Consider the following 16,220-nt stretch of genomic DNA (forward strand, 5'->3'; position numbering starts at 1 on the left):
TTGGCTTTCTGTGTATATTTATATATTTTTATATATTTTTATTTCTTCCAGTGGGAAGTACCTTCTGTCTATAGTGGTGTTATCCTGGGAATTAAAGACAATTTAACAAGGGATTTGGTATACATTCTCATGGCCAAAGGTTTACACTGCAGTACTGTTATGGTGAGTAAAGGTGTACATTAACTACTGGTTAAGAATATGGTTTAGCATGAAAGCCAGAATCAGAATCTGTTTTTCCCCCCTGATCTTAAAATAATAGTCATAGGCCTAAAAGGATATTTGAAAAAGTGTTTTGGTTCTTTTTTCTTTGCCCTCATAACTACCAAAGTGGTTTGGTCGTATGAATACTGCTCTTCCTTTTTACATATCTAGAGAACATGAAAAGTTATTATTTGTAACCTTTAGGATTCATTTAGTAAAGATTGTGTTCCAAGCTATAAAAATAAAACAAAATCCCTTAAAATTACTTTTGTAGCTTATTTTACATAAGGAGTTTGCAGTCCATTTGGAAAGTTGAGACATAAGTGAGATGTTAAATGATATAAGATAGTATAATTTTAAAAGTAATAATACGGTAAGTTCTATAGGAGGTTTGAAGATAGCATTTGGAAGGCAGAAATCCTGTGCTTAACCTGAGGCTTGGCTTAGCTAGATGAAGAGGTGGATGGGATGCCATGAGGAAAAGCTCACATTTAAGAAATAAGACAGTGTGTGTGTAGACTGGAAGCAGTATGCAAATACTCATTTGTTCTCTGAGGGTGGGGCAGATGACGAGGCTGGATGGAGGTAAGACCCAGCCTGTAAAGACCCCTGAGGTGGTTGGTTTTTCTAGCTAGAAGTCTAAGATGTGGACACCGTAGTTTTAAGGGAAACAGTTCCCAGCTTTTCAACTTCTCTTTGTACTCTTTCCTAAAACTGATCTGGCTGAAAATACTTCCAGTTCACACGTCATGTTGTTTTTTCATTATCATTCCATTCCCTTTTCACAATTGTCCTTTTCCAGCTTACTTTAAAAAAAGATGGTGGAGGTTAGGGGTGGGAGGGTGGGGTGAGAAGGCATACTCTAGCTTTATAGTAAGTTTTGAAACCAGGGTAGGTCCTCTGGTTTTGTTGTACAGAAAGACCTCAATGTGTCAGTAGGTTCTCAGAAACTGATTTTAAGTGAAATGACCTATAACAAAACCAGTTTTACCGTAGGCTAAGTGATATAAACAAGAGTTAAGTTCCTACATCATATTTCTGCTCACAAAAAATCACCAAATTTCTAAATAGAGACCCAAAACTCTTTTAATATTAAACACTGAAATAAATGTGAACTATATATACATTTAATTAAGATCAATAAAAATAAGTAAGAATTATTTTCAAACCTGCTTATTCCAGTTCAGCTTGACAGCTCAGGGCATAAGGCTGGAACCAAATCTGGACAGGATGCCCTTTCTTCACAGGATGTACTGACACCCACCTACCTACACACTCAGACTGGGACAGTTTAGACCTGCCAGTGAACCTAACATTTACATCTTTGGAATATGGGAGGAAACCAAGTACTGGAGAAAGCCCACACAGACACGAAGGGGAGCATGCAAACTCCACACAAGGTGGCCCTGGCCAGGAATCAATTTTTTTTCTTACCAACATTATAACAAAAAGAAAAAAGACTTTAGTTGAGGACCTGCTATATTTGAAAATCATTTTGGCTATTCTAGGTCCTTTGCTTTTTCATGTAAGTTTTAGAATTATCTTTTCAATGTCTATTAAAAAAAAAGCCTACTGCAATTTTCATTCAGAGTGCAATGACTCTATAAGTCAATTTGGGAACAATTGATACCTTAACAATATTGAGTCTTTTAATCCATGAACATAGTATATCTCTTTTTTTTTTTACTCACGTATTTATCTCATCAGTGTTAATCATTTAAATTAATCTTTCTCTTTGCTCTGTACTCATAAAGTTACATATTTTTGGTTCAAGAGGAAAGGTGATTCAGGCTATTCTGTTATTTCTTTTTATAGGACTTTTCCCATGCTAAGCAGTTATTTGCTGCTTGTTTGGAGTTGGTAACAGAGTTCTCACCAAAACTTCGTCAGGTCATGCTGAATGAGATGCTGCTTTTGGATATTTATACCCATGAGGCTGGAACAGGGCAGTCAGGAGAGAGACCTCCTTCTGATCTTATTAGTCGGGTGCGGGGATATCTGGAAATGAGGCTGCCCGGTAAGACTGTTTCCCAAAGCTACACTTCAGAAACTCATTACTCAAGTAATTATGGGGAAAGTCTAGAACGTTTATTTGACTTTTTGCTATCTCTGAAAAAATTATTTCTCTCCGAAAATAGTTTAGATGTGTGGACTTCACTTGAGAACATTGGGGAAAATGTAGTAGGAAACTAGTCATTTCCTGAGATTGCTATAACAGAGTACCACAAACTAGATGATTGAAAGCTACAGGAATTTATTCTTAGTTTGGAGACTAGGTGTCTGAAATCAAGGTGTCTGCCTACAGGGCCATGCTTCTTCTGGAGGTTCTAGAGAAGAATCCTTCCTTATCTCTTAGCTTGTAGCTGTATCACTCCAGTCTTTGCCTCTTTTTTTACTTCCCTCCGTTTTCCCTCCTCCTTTACCGGGCGTTCTCATGTGCCCATGTGCGCCTGTGCCCCCTCTCTTCTTATAAGGGACCAGTCATTGGCTTTAGGGATTGCCCTAACTCAGTATGACCTCATCTTGGCTAAATACTTCTATTTCTATGTCAGGTCACATCCTGAGGTTTCAGATGGACATGAGCTTGAAGGGACACTACAGCACCTGGGTTGCAATTTGAAGGTGCTCTGTTAAAGTGATCAGTGTCCTTAAAGGTGCATCCCGCGGGTTATTTCCCCATCACCACCATAGGAAGCCCTCAGAGTGACCACAGTGAGTCAGGGGCTCGCTGTGGTTGCTTTAGGAGCAGCCCTGGTTTGTTTAGTTCTAAATGTAGATATACCACAAAAAGGAGCTTATCATACCAATGTTAACCTATGTTGTATATAGATCTTGCTTAGTTAAAGCAGTTTCTTAATTTTACGTGTTTTAGTACTAGAGTCTTTAGAGCAGTTAAATCATCATGTGCACATTTAATGTTGCAAACAGTAAAATTAAGTGTAAAGGAAGGTGCTAATTATGTGCACAAACAGAAAGGACCCTGCTGGCCTCAGGGTCTTTTGAATGAATTTAATTGTTACTACATTCTGATTTCTACAGAAATTACAACTTTCTAGCACCCTAGATAGGATACCTTTGAGCTTTAATGTACCAGTGCCCTTCAGTGTCACAAAAATGAATCTAGTTGCTGGCACCAACTGCTGGCTGACATATGCTTCTCTGTGTGTGAGGGTTTTTTTAAAGTAGAAGGTTGATTTTTCTGCATGATTTCTCTAAAAGTAAAAGCAAAAAGATTGAAAAACCCTCACATTTATTGAGGGCGAAATATACGTTAGGTAGTGTTCTAAGAGCTTTCAGTGCATAACTAACTCTTAGTCCTCATGGCAGCACTGTGAAGTCGCTACTTAATCATCCCCACTTTGTAGGTCAGGAAGCGGAGGTGTGGAAAGGATATGGAGTTGAGCCCGAGTCCTGCAGCAGGAGACAGGCTGCGACTGACTCCATCAGTCCAACTTACGCCTGTGCTCTTACTCTTTGAAATGGCTGGAAGTGCCTTTAAATAATGATAGTTTATTTGGCACTTAATTGTACCTTAAGGCACGTAAGTAGTTTGGAGTTCGTATCACTTTTTCCACTTTCTGCTTTTTGTCTCAGAGTCATCACTCTGCACATAATTTGTGTAAGTTCCTAGCCACCTGTTTAGCTATGTGCCCATAGCTTGTGCTATAAACAGTTTAAAACGAGGAGGAAAGGATGTACTGTATTGTTAGGAGGAAAAAGAAAACAATTTTTCCCCCACAGGCACAGTTCCTTGTCTTTGATTTTGTCTTTGAGCCTCAATTGCAGACTGAGTCACCTGATTTATAGACTCCTGGCTCTGATGCTTGATGCTCTTGCAGCTCTGCTCCAGTACCCCTGGGAGTGGTGCAGTTGGTAGGGTGGTCTTTCCATGGGTTAGAATTGGGTGTAAAATGGTATCTTTTGCCACCTTTCCCTCCTTCCATTTTTTTGCACTTTTTTGTTTGAAGATTTATCTTTTCCTGCCGTGTTTTACTTTGATTCTGCTTTTGCAGGAGTAGGTTTAGCCAACAACCTTGCCCATCTCCTCTTGGGCTCCTCCTTCACAGCTCCCTCAGAGGAGCTGTCCTTCCTCTTGGGCATCTTGGCAATGGGGCTATCATGTGCCAGGTGCCTACTGGCCACAGCACTTACTGAGCACCTTTGCAAAGTTGGGGCTGCCTGGCCACTCCTGCTTCTCCAGAACTCCTCATCCCTCCCTTTTTAAGGAAAACTGTTCTCTGGTGATATTGGGCCAATTTTGAATGAGTTAGATGCATGCCCTCTGTGGAACATGGACAGAGAAGTTTTCTTTTACATGGGTTGACCTGGCTTTTCTATCAGGAAAGAAGTGATCTTAATTGACAGCAGATCCAACTTTTCAGTTATAATAGAAGTAAGAGCTACAGATTAATTATTCTAGTATCTCTTTTGGGAGAGATCCTCCAGCTTATAATACCTTTGTATTAAATGGTAGCTTTCTGTTGAAACGTGTGTCCTTGTTATGTTCCTTGGGCTTCAACAAAATTGAATGTCAGGCTTACTCTAGCTCCCTGTTACAGCATATGGCTATACTTTTTTTTCTTTTAATCTTTATTGATTTCAGAGAGAAGAAGGGAGAGGGGGAGAGAGATAGAAACATCAATGATGAGACAGTCATTGATCGGCTGCCTCCTGCACTCCCCCGACTGGGGATCGAGCCTGCAGCTGGGGATGTGCCCTGACCAGGAATCGAACTGCGATCTCCTGGAACCTAGGTCGATGCTCAGCCTCTGAGCCACACCCGGCTGGGCTGACTCTGTACTTTTCGATAATGAATAATTGTATTGCAGGTGCTTAAAGGGAAGTTTAATCTCCAGATTACTGCCTCTTAGGTTGTATCGGGACCCCACTCTTGGTTCTGATTCATCTTTAAGGCCACTACCATGTTCCTGATGGGGAGTGCCTGCTAAATAAATGAAATACTGGAGCCAGTTGCTGTGTAGCCTTCCTTGGGCAAACTGTGCAGCACTCAGTGACATGCATGCACTTGGGACATTAATTTCACTTCTGTCTTCATTCCTTTTTTTAGAAGATAATGCAGATAATGTATTTTTTTTTTTTTTTTTTTTTGCTGCGTTCCCGTGCTTCCTTCTGTTGTCTCAGATCCTTTTTGGGAGTAAGATGAGACATAAACAAATTAAATAGCCACAGACACAATCTTTTTAGAAAGACTGAAAAATACGATTACATAAGTTTAATAGCTCTTTCCATTTAAAGTCTTAACATTGTTTTTTAGCATTCATCGGGGTGTCTTTTTTCTGCAGCACATTGAAACCTGATTATTACATACTTTGAGCTATAAAAATTTACAGCATATTTAATATTAAGGTATATTTAATAATTTTTAAAGGAAATGTTCAAAAAAATTATCTCTGCTACAGTAATTTTTGAAAGAGTGAATGACTTGTCTCAGGAATATTTATTTTAATCAGAAAAAAATATTAAAAATGATACATTAACTCAGATTTGTTACAGTTTCAGTTTCATTACGTGGTTTAACTAGTTCCATTCTCTAAAAGTTTGTGCCCTACCGTTTTGTACTTGTTTCATTTGTGTATTTATTCTCTGTTGCTCATTTGAAATGTAAATTCCCACAGTTAGTGTGTTGGGCAGCTGAGGTGTCCTTAAGTGCATACTTTTTTTGATTAATAGTGGGGACCATGGCAGTCTGTTGTTGAGAAATCTTAAGCTTTCTAGAGAAAAGTATAAAATGTTAGTATTTTTCTGTTTTTCATCGGTAACTTGTTTTTAATATGTTTAACTGAAATCTGAGCGAATGTTGCTTTGGTCTCATTTTCATGTTATGGTGGTAATTCCAGCTGTTTTCTTTGCATTTTAGACATTCCTCTTCGTCAGGTTATTGCTGAGGAGTGTGTGGCTTTTATGTTAAACTGGAAGGAAAATGAATACCTTACACTTCAGGTTCCTGCCTTTCTGCTTCAGAATAATCCATACGTGAAGGTAAGTCATGCTTCATCTAAGCAGAGTCATTAGGATGGAATGACTTGTACCTGTGTGTTTAGATCTTGCTGGTTTATAGTTAAAAGTATCGTTTTTGATAATTCAGGCACTTGAGTTTGCCTTCTCTAGTATTTTCTTCTAATTCCGTGTAGTTCAGTGAGAATGCAAGCCAAAATTATGTAGTTAACAGATAAAATTTTGGTATAATCCCTGACTAATGAGAGGTGAGTCGGCTTTTATTGCTTTGAATGATAAAGTCAAACTGTAGTTTTAAGCTCTGGAATGCACAGGTATGCGTGGGTATAAACTAGTGGAGCCGTAAGGGGTGAGCTTCCACCCATTTTTCATTTGAGCACCTTACCCTTTCTGTTTTTTTAAATCCTTACCTGAGTATATGTTTTTATTGATTTTAGAGAGAGAAAGGGAATGGAGGGGGGGGGGAGAGAAACTTTGATGTGAGAGGAACAATGTTTAGTTGCTTCCTGTGCACTCCCCGACAGGATCAAACCTGCAGCCTAGGTGTGCCCTACCCAGGAATGGAACCTGCAGCCTTTGGGTGCGCGGGATAACACCCAGCTGAGCCCCAGCCAGGGTGGGCCTTACCTTCCTTTAGAGTCTGTTTACTTCTCTAGGTTTGATGTGCCTGGTGGTCATTCGCGTACATGTTTGTTGTCAGTGGTCAGACCCACGTGAGAGAGTTCACGCAGTTGACAACAAGTTGGTTGTTCTTTTTTCCTAATTTAATCTCTATTGTATTTTATTTTTACTTTTTCCATTTGTACGCTCCATGCCGTCTTCCACATCCCCCCCAGTATTCTCCTTTCCTAATTCTGTCCCCTGTGCAACTGAAAAGGCTTCCTTCCGGGCGAGGAAACATCAGAAGTAGGGGTCTCGGTGCTTCCCCAGGACTCTCTCCCTCGTGCTCGCCCTGCATAGGCAGCGGGCTTCTCCCGTCCTGATCTTGGAGTTAACAACCCTTAGCGATGTAGCGCTCCCTGGGGTTCCTGCCTCTGTGTTGTCTGTTACCTGTTGTCCTTACTCGTGACCCTCACTTCCCTCATCTCCGAGACAGAGTCTCTTACTGGGTGGGTGTCTGGGGACTCATTCAAGACTGTTCCACTTTTTAAATTTTGTCTTTGGTTGTTTCTTCTTATTTCATGTCCTTTAAAAAACCGACCTCATTTCATTTCAACCCTTTGAACATTTATGGATTTCTTACGTTTTTCCTCCTTTTTGTCCTCTTTACAGTTGTTCATGCTGAAATCATCCTCTTTGGAATTTTAGATATTGGATTATATCTATTTTTCTAGTGAACTTTCTGAGATATTAGTTCCTAATATCCAGGGTTATTCCCAACTTTCTCTTCTTAGTCTTTAGTAAACTCTCAGATGAGAGAGCCATTTTGTTCCAAGAGCATCATCTCCGGTTAGAATTGTGGCCTGTTGCTCAGTGCGAAGGCAGTCCATGTAGTGTTTCTCTCCGCGCCTCTCTCTGGTGCACTCTGGAGCCGTGTGCCAGGAGCGACGGGCGTGTGCTTGGGGCCTGCAGTGTGCAAGGGCACAGGCTGTTGTGTTGTAGGTTGCCTAACCCTGGGTAGGTTATCTCACTGCTTCCTGGAGTCCCCCCTGATCTGGCCCACGGTTAACATCGTGGTGTATACATTCCTGTACACACTTTTTAAGAAAAGCAGGATCATACCATGTATATCTGGTAACTTATTTTCCCACTTAATCACATTCCTCTTTGTGTCGTCTCACTTTGTTCTCATTACACTTGTTTAGAAACAGTTAGGTTTATGATGTGGTAAAATCAGAGGATTCTCTTCCCTGAGCAGACTCAGATCTGTCAGTAGACTGAGCTCTAAATTTCTCAGTTGTTGGATAGAAGGCACAGCATAAAATAACTGTGCTGGGTGTACTTGAGCACTTACCCAGTTTTCTTTAAGTGTGCCTTAATAATAGACCTACCATGCATGATGTTACAGATGATCTCCTGTGTACTTTCTGTTTGTTTTTCATGTTACAGCTTGGACAGCTTTTAGCGGCTACAGTCAAAGAACTCCCGGGCCCTAAAGAAAGTAGACGGACTGCCAAAGACCTTTGGGAAGTCGTCGTTCAGATCTGTAGTGTGTCCAGTCAACACAAACGAGGAAATGATGGCAGAGTCAGTTTAATAAAGCAGAGGGAATCTACACTAGGTATAATGTATCGGTATGTTTCGATCAGTTTATTTTTTGAGTTATTATTTATGCTATTTTGAGTTATTTATTATTTATGTTATTTCAAGAACATCTGCCATTATCCTTATATGTCATAAAGATGGACAATGTAAGAATTCTCTGGCGCTGATAATCTGAGGGACTTGGTTGACATGACCGTCTTTGGAAATAACTTGTTTATTTCAAGAGACTGTCAATCATTTAATATAATCAGTGAAGTCTTAACAGTTGGATAGTACTAAAGATATTTTATTACATTAGTATGGCAGTAGAATATTATACTTTTTTATACATGCAGAACTGGAGAGTTTGGAATAAATATTCATTTATAATTTACTTGAGTTTATTTTTAATTTCTGATATTCAATGTATATACAAAAATTTTTTGGTTTTATTTTTTTGTAGGAGTGAACTGCTTTCTTTTATCAGAAAATTACGGGTATGTTTTCTTAAAAGTTAATCTAATTACTATTACTGATTTTTTTTTAGACTAAAAATAATGAGTGCTTAAATGATTTAGGTGGTCTATTAATGTGCTTCAGTGTTGAGGACGGGATAGTCTGAATGGAAAAGTTCATTTTACATTTACCTAACTGTGTTCTAGTGACTACAAACAGGTATTTTTTAAATTGTAAAGAAGTCTTCATATTAGGGCTAGATGTGTGAAGCCTGGCTTTAATTTTTGTTTGATAGGATTAATGGCATGCTTATTTACTGGACACAACCTAGATTCCATCCTTAATTATTTTAAGGAATAAAAGTTCATTTGTTTAAGGTAGCTGAAAGTATTAGTGGCATGATAGCTATTTCCTTGGTTTCAGAAGTCATGTGAGGATTTGAGCATTATAAACCAGACACCTAAATATGGTTAATTTTTATGTAAATTGTGTGTGCCGTGATTTCTTTCATGACATTAAAGCTAAAGTTGATCTTTAGTGTGTTTTAAACTAAAGTAGATGGTAAATTCCAAAGAGTAAAAATCTTTTGGAAGAAAATACTTGGTACCCTTGAGGTTAATGTGAGAAATATTAAAATATATATAATATTTAAGGATTTTGTGTTTTCTTTCTCATAGGAACCATTGGTTTTGACTATTATTTTATCACTCTTTGTGAAACTTCACAATGTTCGGGTCAGTATTTAATAATTTCATCTAAAAAAAAATATTTGAAATAGATTTTCTTTTAAATCATGCTTTTTCTTTTTTTTTACACAGGAAGACATTGTGAATGATATTACAGCTGAACACATTTCTATTTGGCCATCCTCCATCCCCAAGTAAGAAGGATTATAGTTTACAACTTATTAAATCATTTATATATTTAGAGCCATCCTGACTGGTATAGATAACTCTGAGTAATTTGATTAAAGGGTACAGCATTAGGATTCTATAGCCAACTTTGTGTTTCTCTATAACAGGAATTGTCTTTCTAAAAATGATGGGTCAGGCATAACTGAGGTACTCCAGCCCTAGGTAGCCCAGAAGATCTCTGAGTCATACTGATACTTGTCAGTGGGCAGAATTATTAGAAAATCAAGGCTTAAAAGAATGACTTTCTGTCAGATTTCCAGCATCTTATCTCTTACAAGTATCTATTTGAAAAAAAATCTTTAAGTAATTCTTTGTACGTCTCATCTAGCACTGTGATTATCAGAGGCTTCAACCCCTTTTAGTTGCCCTGCAAAGCTCTTTAATTACTTGCAGAAATCTTCCCCCGTACTGTCTTCCGCCGAGAATCACAGGGAGATAATGGGCTGTTTTGGGGGAGAAAAGTATTGTTTTTCTGGAAGAGGAACCATTTACATCTTTCTCTTCCCCCACACAGTGGCTTCTCTTCAGGAGAGCCCGTGTTTGCCTCCTTACACAGCTCCTTTCCTTCTCTCCTTCCCTCCAGTCCTCTTACTTGTGCCTGAAGGGTAGGTCCTAGGCCTTATTTCATTGCTCTTAGTGGCATCTGTGAAGAAGAGATTTCAGTAGGTAGGGAAGCAGCCAGTAGGGTGAGGAATTTGCTTCCATTTCAGTCTGAGGTTGGAAGCAGTATTATATCTCATATGGAGATGGGAGGGTCAGAAATGGGTTAGTGTGCCCTCCCTCCACTTACTGAGGCTTGTTTCCCAAGGAGCACCATGCTTTCTGAAGTAGATGTGCACACTCCACAGCTTTCCTCACCGCACATTTTTATATATCATCAGTTTATTAGATAGCAACTCAAGAAGCAAGTAGAGATCGTTTTGCCTTTTTAATTGATGGCTGTCACACCTCTTTGGTGTTACTTCGGCCTAATTTTAGAGTGTAAACTAATGATTGATTTTCAGTGTGTGTTTATTATAAATGAACAAAAAGAATGGTTTACCATAGAGGCTCTGAGCCAGACTCTTAGGACTGGAGTCCTAGCCACTCCACTTACCTGGTATATGACCTTGGGTAAGTGCTTCTAGTGTCAGTTTCCGCATCTATAAATGTGTATGTGAATAGTACCTCCCTCAGAATTGTGAGGATTAATTTGTTACTGGTAAATAGTGCCTAAAAAGTGGAGCTAGGTATTTATACTACTTCTTTTAAATGCTTTATATTGTAAAATATTTAAAGGTACTTTTTTAGAGTGGTCTAGTCAACCTTTTTTGGCATTTTGGAGAAAAGGAAACAAAAATCAGATTGTTTTCAACTGCTTATAGAAAGTTAGCCTGCCCAGCAGTAAAGCATTGACCTAGGATCCAGGAGATCCTGGTTTGATTCTCGGTCCGGGCACATGCCCAGGTTTCGGGCTCAATCCCCAGCAGGGGGCATGTAGGAGGCAGCTGATCAATGACTCTCATCATTGATGTTTCTATCCCTCCCTCTCCCTTCCTCTCAAATCAGTAATGACATATTTTATTATTTTTTTAAAGTTAGCTTGTCACACTTTCTCAGACTTAGATGTTTTGATAGTTTTTATATGTTTACTCCTAGTAATATTTAGCATATTTATGGTCACCTAAATTTTGGCTAAGTCTTTTTGTTTTTAATAATGTGAGTATGGGATTTGAAGTTTCTTAAAATGGAGCTTAATGTTCATTGTCTTTCCTTTAGCCTCCAGTCAGTGGACTTTGAAGCGGTGTCAATCACAGTGAAAGAGCTAGTTCGCTATGCCCGCAGTATAAACCCCAACAACCACTCCTGGTTAATTATTCAGGCAGACATTTATTTTGGTAAGTGAGATGTATGGTTGCTTTGTGTTTCGTTTTTGTAGTACTTTTAGAAGTGAAAATAAATATGTTTTATTACAATACTTTATTAAACTTGTCTTGTTTTTGACAGGTATCTCTTCTTCCTAGATAAAGTTAAGAGAGTAAAACTATAATTGTCATATGTATAGTCTCTGGGTTGCAGGCTTGATCCCCAGCCAATCAGTGATTCTCTCATCATTGATGTTTCTCTCTCCTTCTCCCTTCCCTTCTCTGAAGTCAATAAAAACATATTTAAAAAAATAAAGTAGTTTAAAAAAATAAAGGCAATTTTTTTCAGTATTGTCCTGGATAAGTGTTATCTCTAGATCTATGGTTTGAATCCGCTTTTGTCAACTCATGAAGTGATACCTGACTCTTCTGAAAGAGGCCCTGCTTTTCAGCCCACGAGTCTATCAGTAGGTAATTCTTATCTCTGTTTTCTCCTCCAGCAACAAATCAGTATTCGGCAGCTCTCCATTATTACCTCCAGGCTGGAGCCGTGTGTTCTGATTTCTTTAATAAGGCCGTACCCCCTGATGTTTATACGGACCAGGTAAATTGTTTGCATTGACTTTTTCCTTCTTGTTTGCCTTGAAGTGTTCTTTTTGTGCCCCTTTTGGGTGAGTTTTCATTTCCGAGATTGTGGTGATAACTCCCAAATTGATTGCTTTCGATCAGATTGCTCTCATATTTCCAGGGCCCATAGTCCATTGATGCTTTGATTTCCCCAAAAACCTGAAACTCAACCTGTCCAAAAATGATTTCAGCCTTTTACTTTACCGGGGTCTCCTCCTAGTGACTCACCCATCCAAAAAACCCACCAAAATTCACACTTTTGTTTAATTGAGTGAACTAAGTCCAAAACCTGATTATCATGTTTTTTGTTTTTTTGTTTTGTTAATCCTCACCTGAGGGTATTTTCTCCATTGACTTTTAGAGAGAGTGGGAGGGTGGGGTGAAGAGGAGGAGGGAGGGAGAGAAGTGGGGAGAGAAGAGAAGAGAAACATCAATTTGAGAGAGACACATGGATTAGTTGCCTCCCGCTCGCACCCTGACTGGGCCCGGGGATCAAACCTGCAACCCAGGTATGTGTCCTTGACAGGAAATGGAACCCGCAACCCTTCAGTGCACAGGCCGATGCTCTGAGCACTCAGCACACTGGCCAGGGCTCATGGCCTTTCTTTTTCCCCCCCCTATTGTTTAAATGACTTTATTTCTTTCAAATCAAAGTAAAAAAGCAGGATAACAAGTTGATATTTTTGGCTGCTGGGCAACAATGTTTGGCACTTCTCAAAAAAACCACAAATTACCAATAAGTATATGAAAACTTCATTAGAAATAACAAATGCAAATCGGAACAATGAGATACTATTTTTCTATTAAAGTGGCAAAATATTTTTTTTGAGAGAGAAACGTGGATTTGTTGTTCCACATACTGGTGCATTCATTGGCTGATTTTTGTATGTGCCCACTGGAGGCTGAACCCGCATCCTTCAAGTTCTTTTCTTAACTGACCCTCCCACAAACGTCCAGTCAGTCTTCAAGGCATATTGATTCTATCTGCTAAATCTTGAATTTTGTTGATTTTCTGTTGATATGCATTGCTCTTTTCTCTGGTTTAGTCCACTAGTATCATAATATAATGATGCTTATACTTCTCAATACTTACAATATATGGCTTTTAAAATAAGATTTAAAAATTTTTTAGTAACTATTTTTTAAATTAATAAATTCTATTTTTTAGAGCTGTTTCAGGTTCACAGCAAAATTGAGCAAAAATGAAGAGTTCTCATATATCTGCTTTGTATCAGCTATTGTATATCTTAGTAGATGTTCCACCTGCACTTTAAAAAGCAAATGTGTGTTCTGCTGTGGTTGGGAGGAATTTTGTAAAACTGTACAGCCCCCCACTCATGTACAGCTTCCTCTGCTATTGACATCCCACATCAGAACGGGTACATTTGTTACAATTGATGTTAGTTTCTTTAAATAATCCAAATTGTTCTTATAGGTAATAAAAAGAATGATAAAGTGCTGTTCTTTGCTGAATTGCCACACACAGGTTAGTTTATAATATTTTGATGTTGGTTTATTTTCCTGTATATTAGAGTTTATAGTAAAAATGAAACACTGGGAAATAGCTTTTATTTTCCTTATAATTGCTTGAGTTTATGGTATTTAAGAATTTGGCTAATTTTTTATGTTTATAAAAGTAAAATACTTTATAGAATTATAATTAAAGTGGAAGTATGAATTAGAAAACATTGGTCTTTAAACCTAAATGGAAAAGAAGCATTCTCAAGTATGTTTTCTTACATGTAAGAGTCAATATGTACATTAGTTATTAGGGAAATAAGATCAGCACCACAGTGAGGTCCCACTTTGTACTCACCGATATGGCTGTAACTTTCAAAGACAGACAGAAACAATTGTTGGTAAAGATGTGGAGAAATTATGATGCTGAAAGAATATAAAATGGGGCAACCTTTTGGGAAAAGTTTGGTATTTCCTCAAAAAGTTAAAGATAGAATTACCATATTACCCAGCAGTCCCATTCCTATGTATATAACCAAGAAAATAGCAAATGTTTGTCCAGAAGAATTGTAGATGCCTGTTCACGGCAGCATTATGCACAAATAGCCAGAAACTGGAAACAACCCGGTGCTTATCAGCTGATGAAGGGATAAACAAAATTTGATGTATCTGTACAGTAGACGACTATTCAGCCATGAAAAGGAATGAGTACTGATACATGCTTAAAACAGGGATGAATCTTACAAGTATTATGTTGAGTGAGAGCCAGCTGTAAAGTGCTCGTGTGATTCCATGAATTTGAAATGTCCGGCACAGGCAGATCTGTAGTCAGAATGGCGAGTCGTGCTTGCCGGAGACTGCGGGGGAGGAGTGGGAGGAGAGGAGAGATGTCAGTGGGTGCGGAGTTTTTGCAGGGGTAGGCGATGGGAAGGGAAGATTTTGGAATTAGTTGTGATGGTTGCACAACTTTGTGAATATACTTAAAACCACTGATCTGTGCCCTCTCAAAGGGCGAATTTTATGGTATGTTTTTAGTAATTAAAAATAACTTTAAAAGAAATAAGCATTATGACCTTCACACCTGATTGACATGGGTCTGCTTTCTTTGTTAAGCAGACTGGCAGCCTAAATTTTGTCAAAATGAGCTGCTGTATTTGCAGGCTGTGAAAGGGTTGAGCATGCTCTGTGTGTCCTTGAGTGCCATGACACTTGCCATGACACTTGGGTTCAGCAGTTTTCCATTCCCTTCATTTTCTGAACTGGCTTTTTGCCACCTCATTCAAATAAACGAAACTTTAAAAACTTTAGATTACTAATGAGGAAAATATTGGGCAGACAGTCATTTGTGTAAAGGTGTTTGCAATAAAAATCTGATGGGATCTATCAAGACGAGCTGATATGCTCAGGGTGATCTGTAAGGCCTCTTAAGTGATATTTTCTTGATATAAGAATTATTAAAAGTTTCTCCTCCACAACCAGCAGAGTCATTGTTCACACTAGGTGCATGAAACTATTTTCAAATCCTTGTTTGTTCACGTAGGTGGCAATTTTATGTCAGTTCCTCAGAGAAATTGACTACAAAACGGCGTTTAAATCACTGCAGGAACAAAACAGGTACGAAGGATTTTTAAAATAAAATAAAATAGCGATTTTTCTGCATAAGAAAGAACTAACTGAATTCTGTTTTTCAGTCATGATGCCATGGACTCCTACTATGACTACATATGGGATGTTACCATTTTGGAATACTTGACTTGTATCCTTTCATCTAATACACATGTGATAGAACAGTTCATTTCTGTAAATTAAAGAAGTATTTAATATTGTGTTTTCTAAACCAAACCCAGAGAACAGTTGAGATTCTATTATGACATTTAATAGTATTAAATTTATTCTTCTTCTTAACTGATTCATTTAGATCTGCATCATAAAAGAGGAGAAACAGATAAAAGGCAAATTGCGGTAAGTTATTTTGTGTCTTGCTACAGTAATATGCTTAATTCCCTTAACATTCAAACCATTAAGAATTGTACCTATTTACTTCTGAAATTTGGTATTAGTGTTTAATTTTTATAAAGTCCTTCTGGAAAAAAATTTTTTAAAAATATTTTATTGGTTTCAGAGAGAGAAACATCAATAATGAGTCATTGATCAGTTGCCTCCCACATGCTCCCCAATGGGGATCAAGCCCGCAGCCTGGGCCTGGGCCCTGACCGGGAATCGAACCGCGACCTCCCAGCTCGGGTCGATGCTCAGCAGCTGAGCCACGCCGGCCGGGCTGGAAATTCTTTCTTCCTTCTCTGACATCACTTTTATTCTTTTTCCAGTTGTCTTGTCTTTGCTGGTATCTTCCTCTGTCTCCCCCTTACACCTGGTTATTTCCCAGTTGCCCTACAGGCAGTCTCAGCCGTCACGGTTTTGCCCCCTTACCCACAAAGCATGTGTCCTTTCTCTTAAATAATTGGCTCCTCTTCCCACTTGTTTCGTACGTCACACTTTGATAGCCAGTCTTCAGGATACTTTGCTTGAAGTAACTAGTTATACCCCACTACCAGGTTCT

At 38.6% G+C, this 16,220-nt stretch overlaps 1 protein-coding gene across 1 annotated transcript in view; it reads left to right on the forward strand.

The window, feature by feature from the left end:
• The window catches only part of INTS8 (integrator complex subunit 8), a 34,860-nt gene that overhangs the window by 17,851 nt on the left and 789 nt on the right, over positions 1-16,220 (forward strand). The window contains exons 14-26 of the mRNA XM_087825281.1: positions 52-162; positions 2,017-2,218; positions 6,080-6,201; positions 8,227-8,411; positions 8,825-8,858; positions 9,495-9,551; positions 9,636-9,697; positions 11,490-11,608; positions 12,076-12,179; positions 13,638-13,688; positions 15,201-15,274; positions 15,352-15,416; positions 15,579-15,622. Of these exons, the coding sequence (XP_087681407.1) occupies positions 52-162; positions 2,017-2,218; positions 6,080-6,201; positions 8,227-8,411; positions 8,825-8,858; positions 9,495-9,551; positions 9,636-9,697; positions 11,490-11,608; positions 12,076-12,179; positions 13,638-13,688; positions 15,201-15,274; positions 15,352-15,416; positions 15,579-15,622 (1,230 nt within the window). The remainder of the gene's footprint in view (positions 1-51; positions 163-2,016; positions 2,219-6,079; positions 6,202-8,226; positions 8,412-8,824; positions 8,859-9,494; positions 9,552-9,635; positions 9,698-11,489; positions 11,609-12,075; positions 12,180-13,637; positions 13,689-15,200; positions 15,275-15,351; positions 15,417-15,578; positions 15,623-16,220) is intronic.

Source organism: Miniopterus natalensis, chromosome 16, assembly GCF_054644295.1.
Source record: "Miniopterus natalensis isolate mMinNat1 chromosome 16, mMinNat1.hap1, whole genome shotgun sequence".
In the NCBI taxonomy this organism is placed as follows: Eukaryota; Metazoa; Chordata; class Mammalia; order Chiroptera; family Miniopteridae; genus Miniopterus; species Miniopterus natalensis.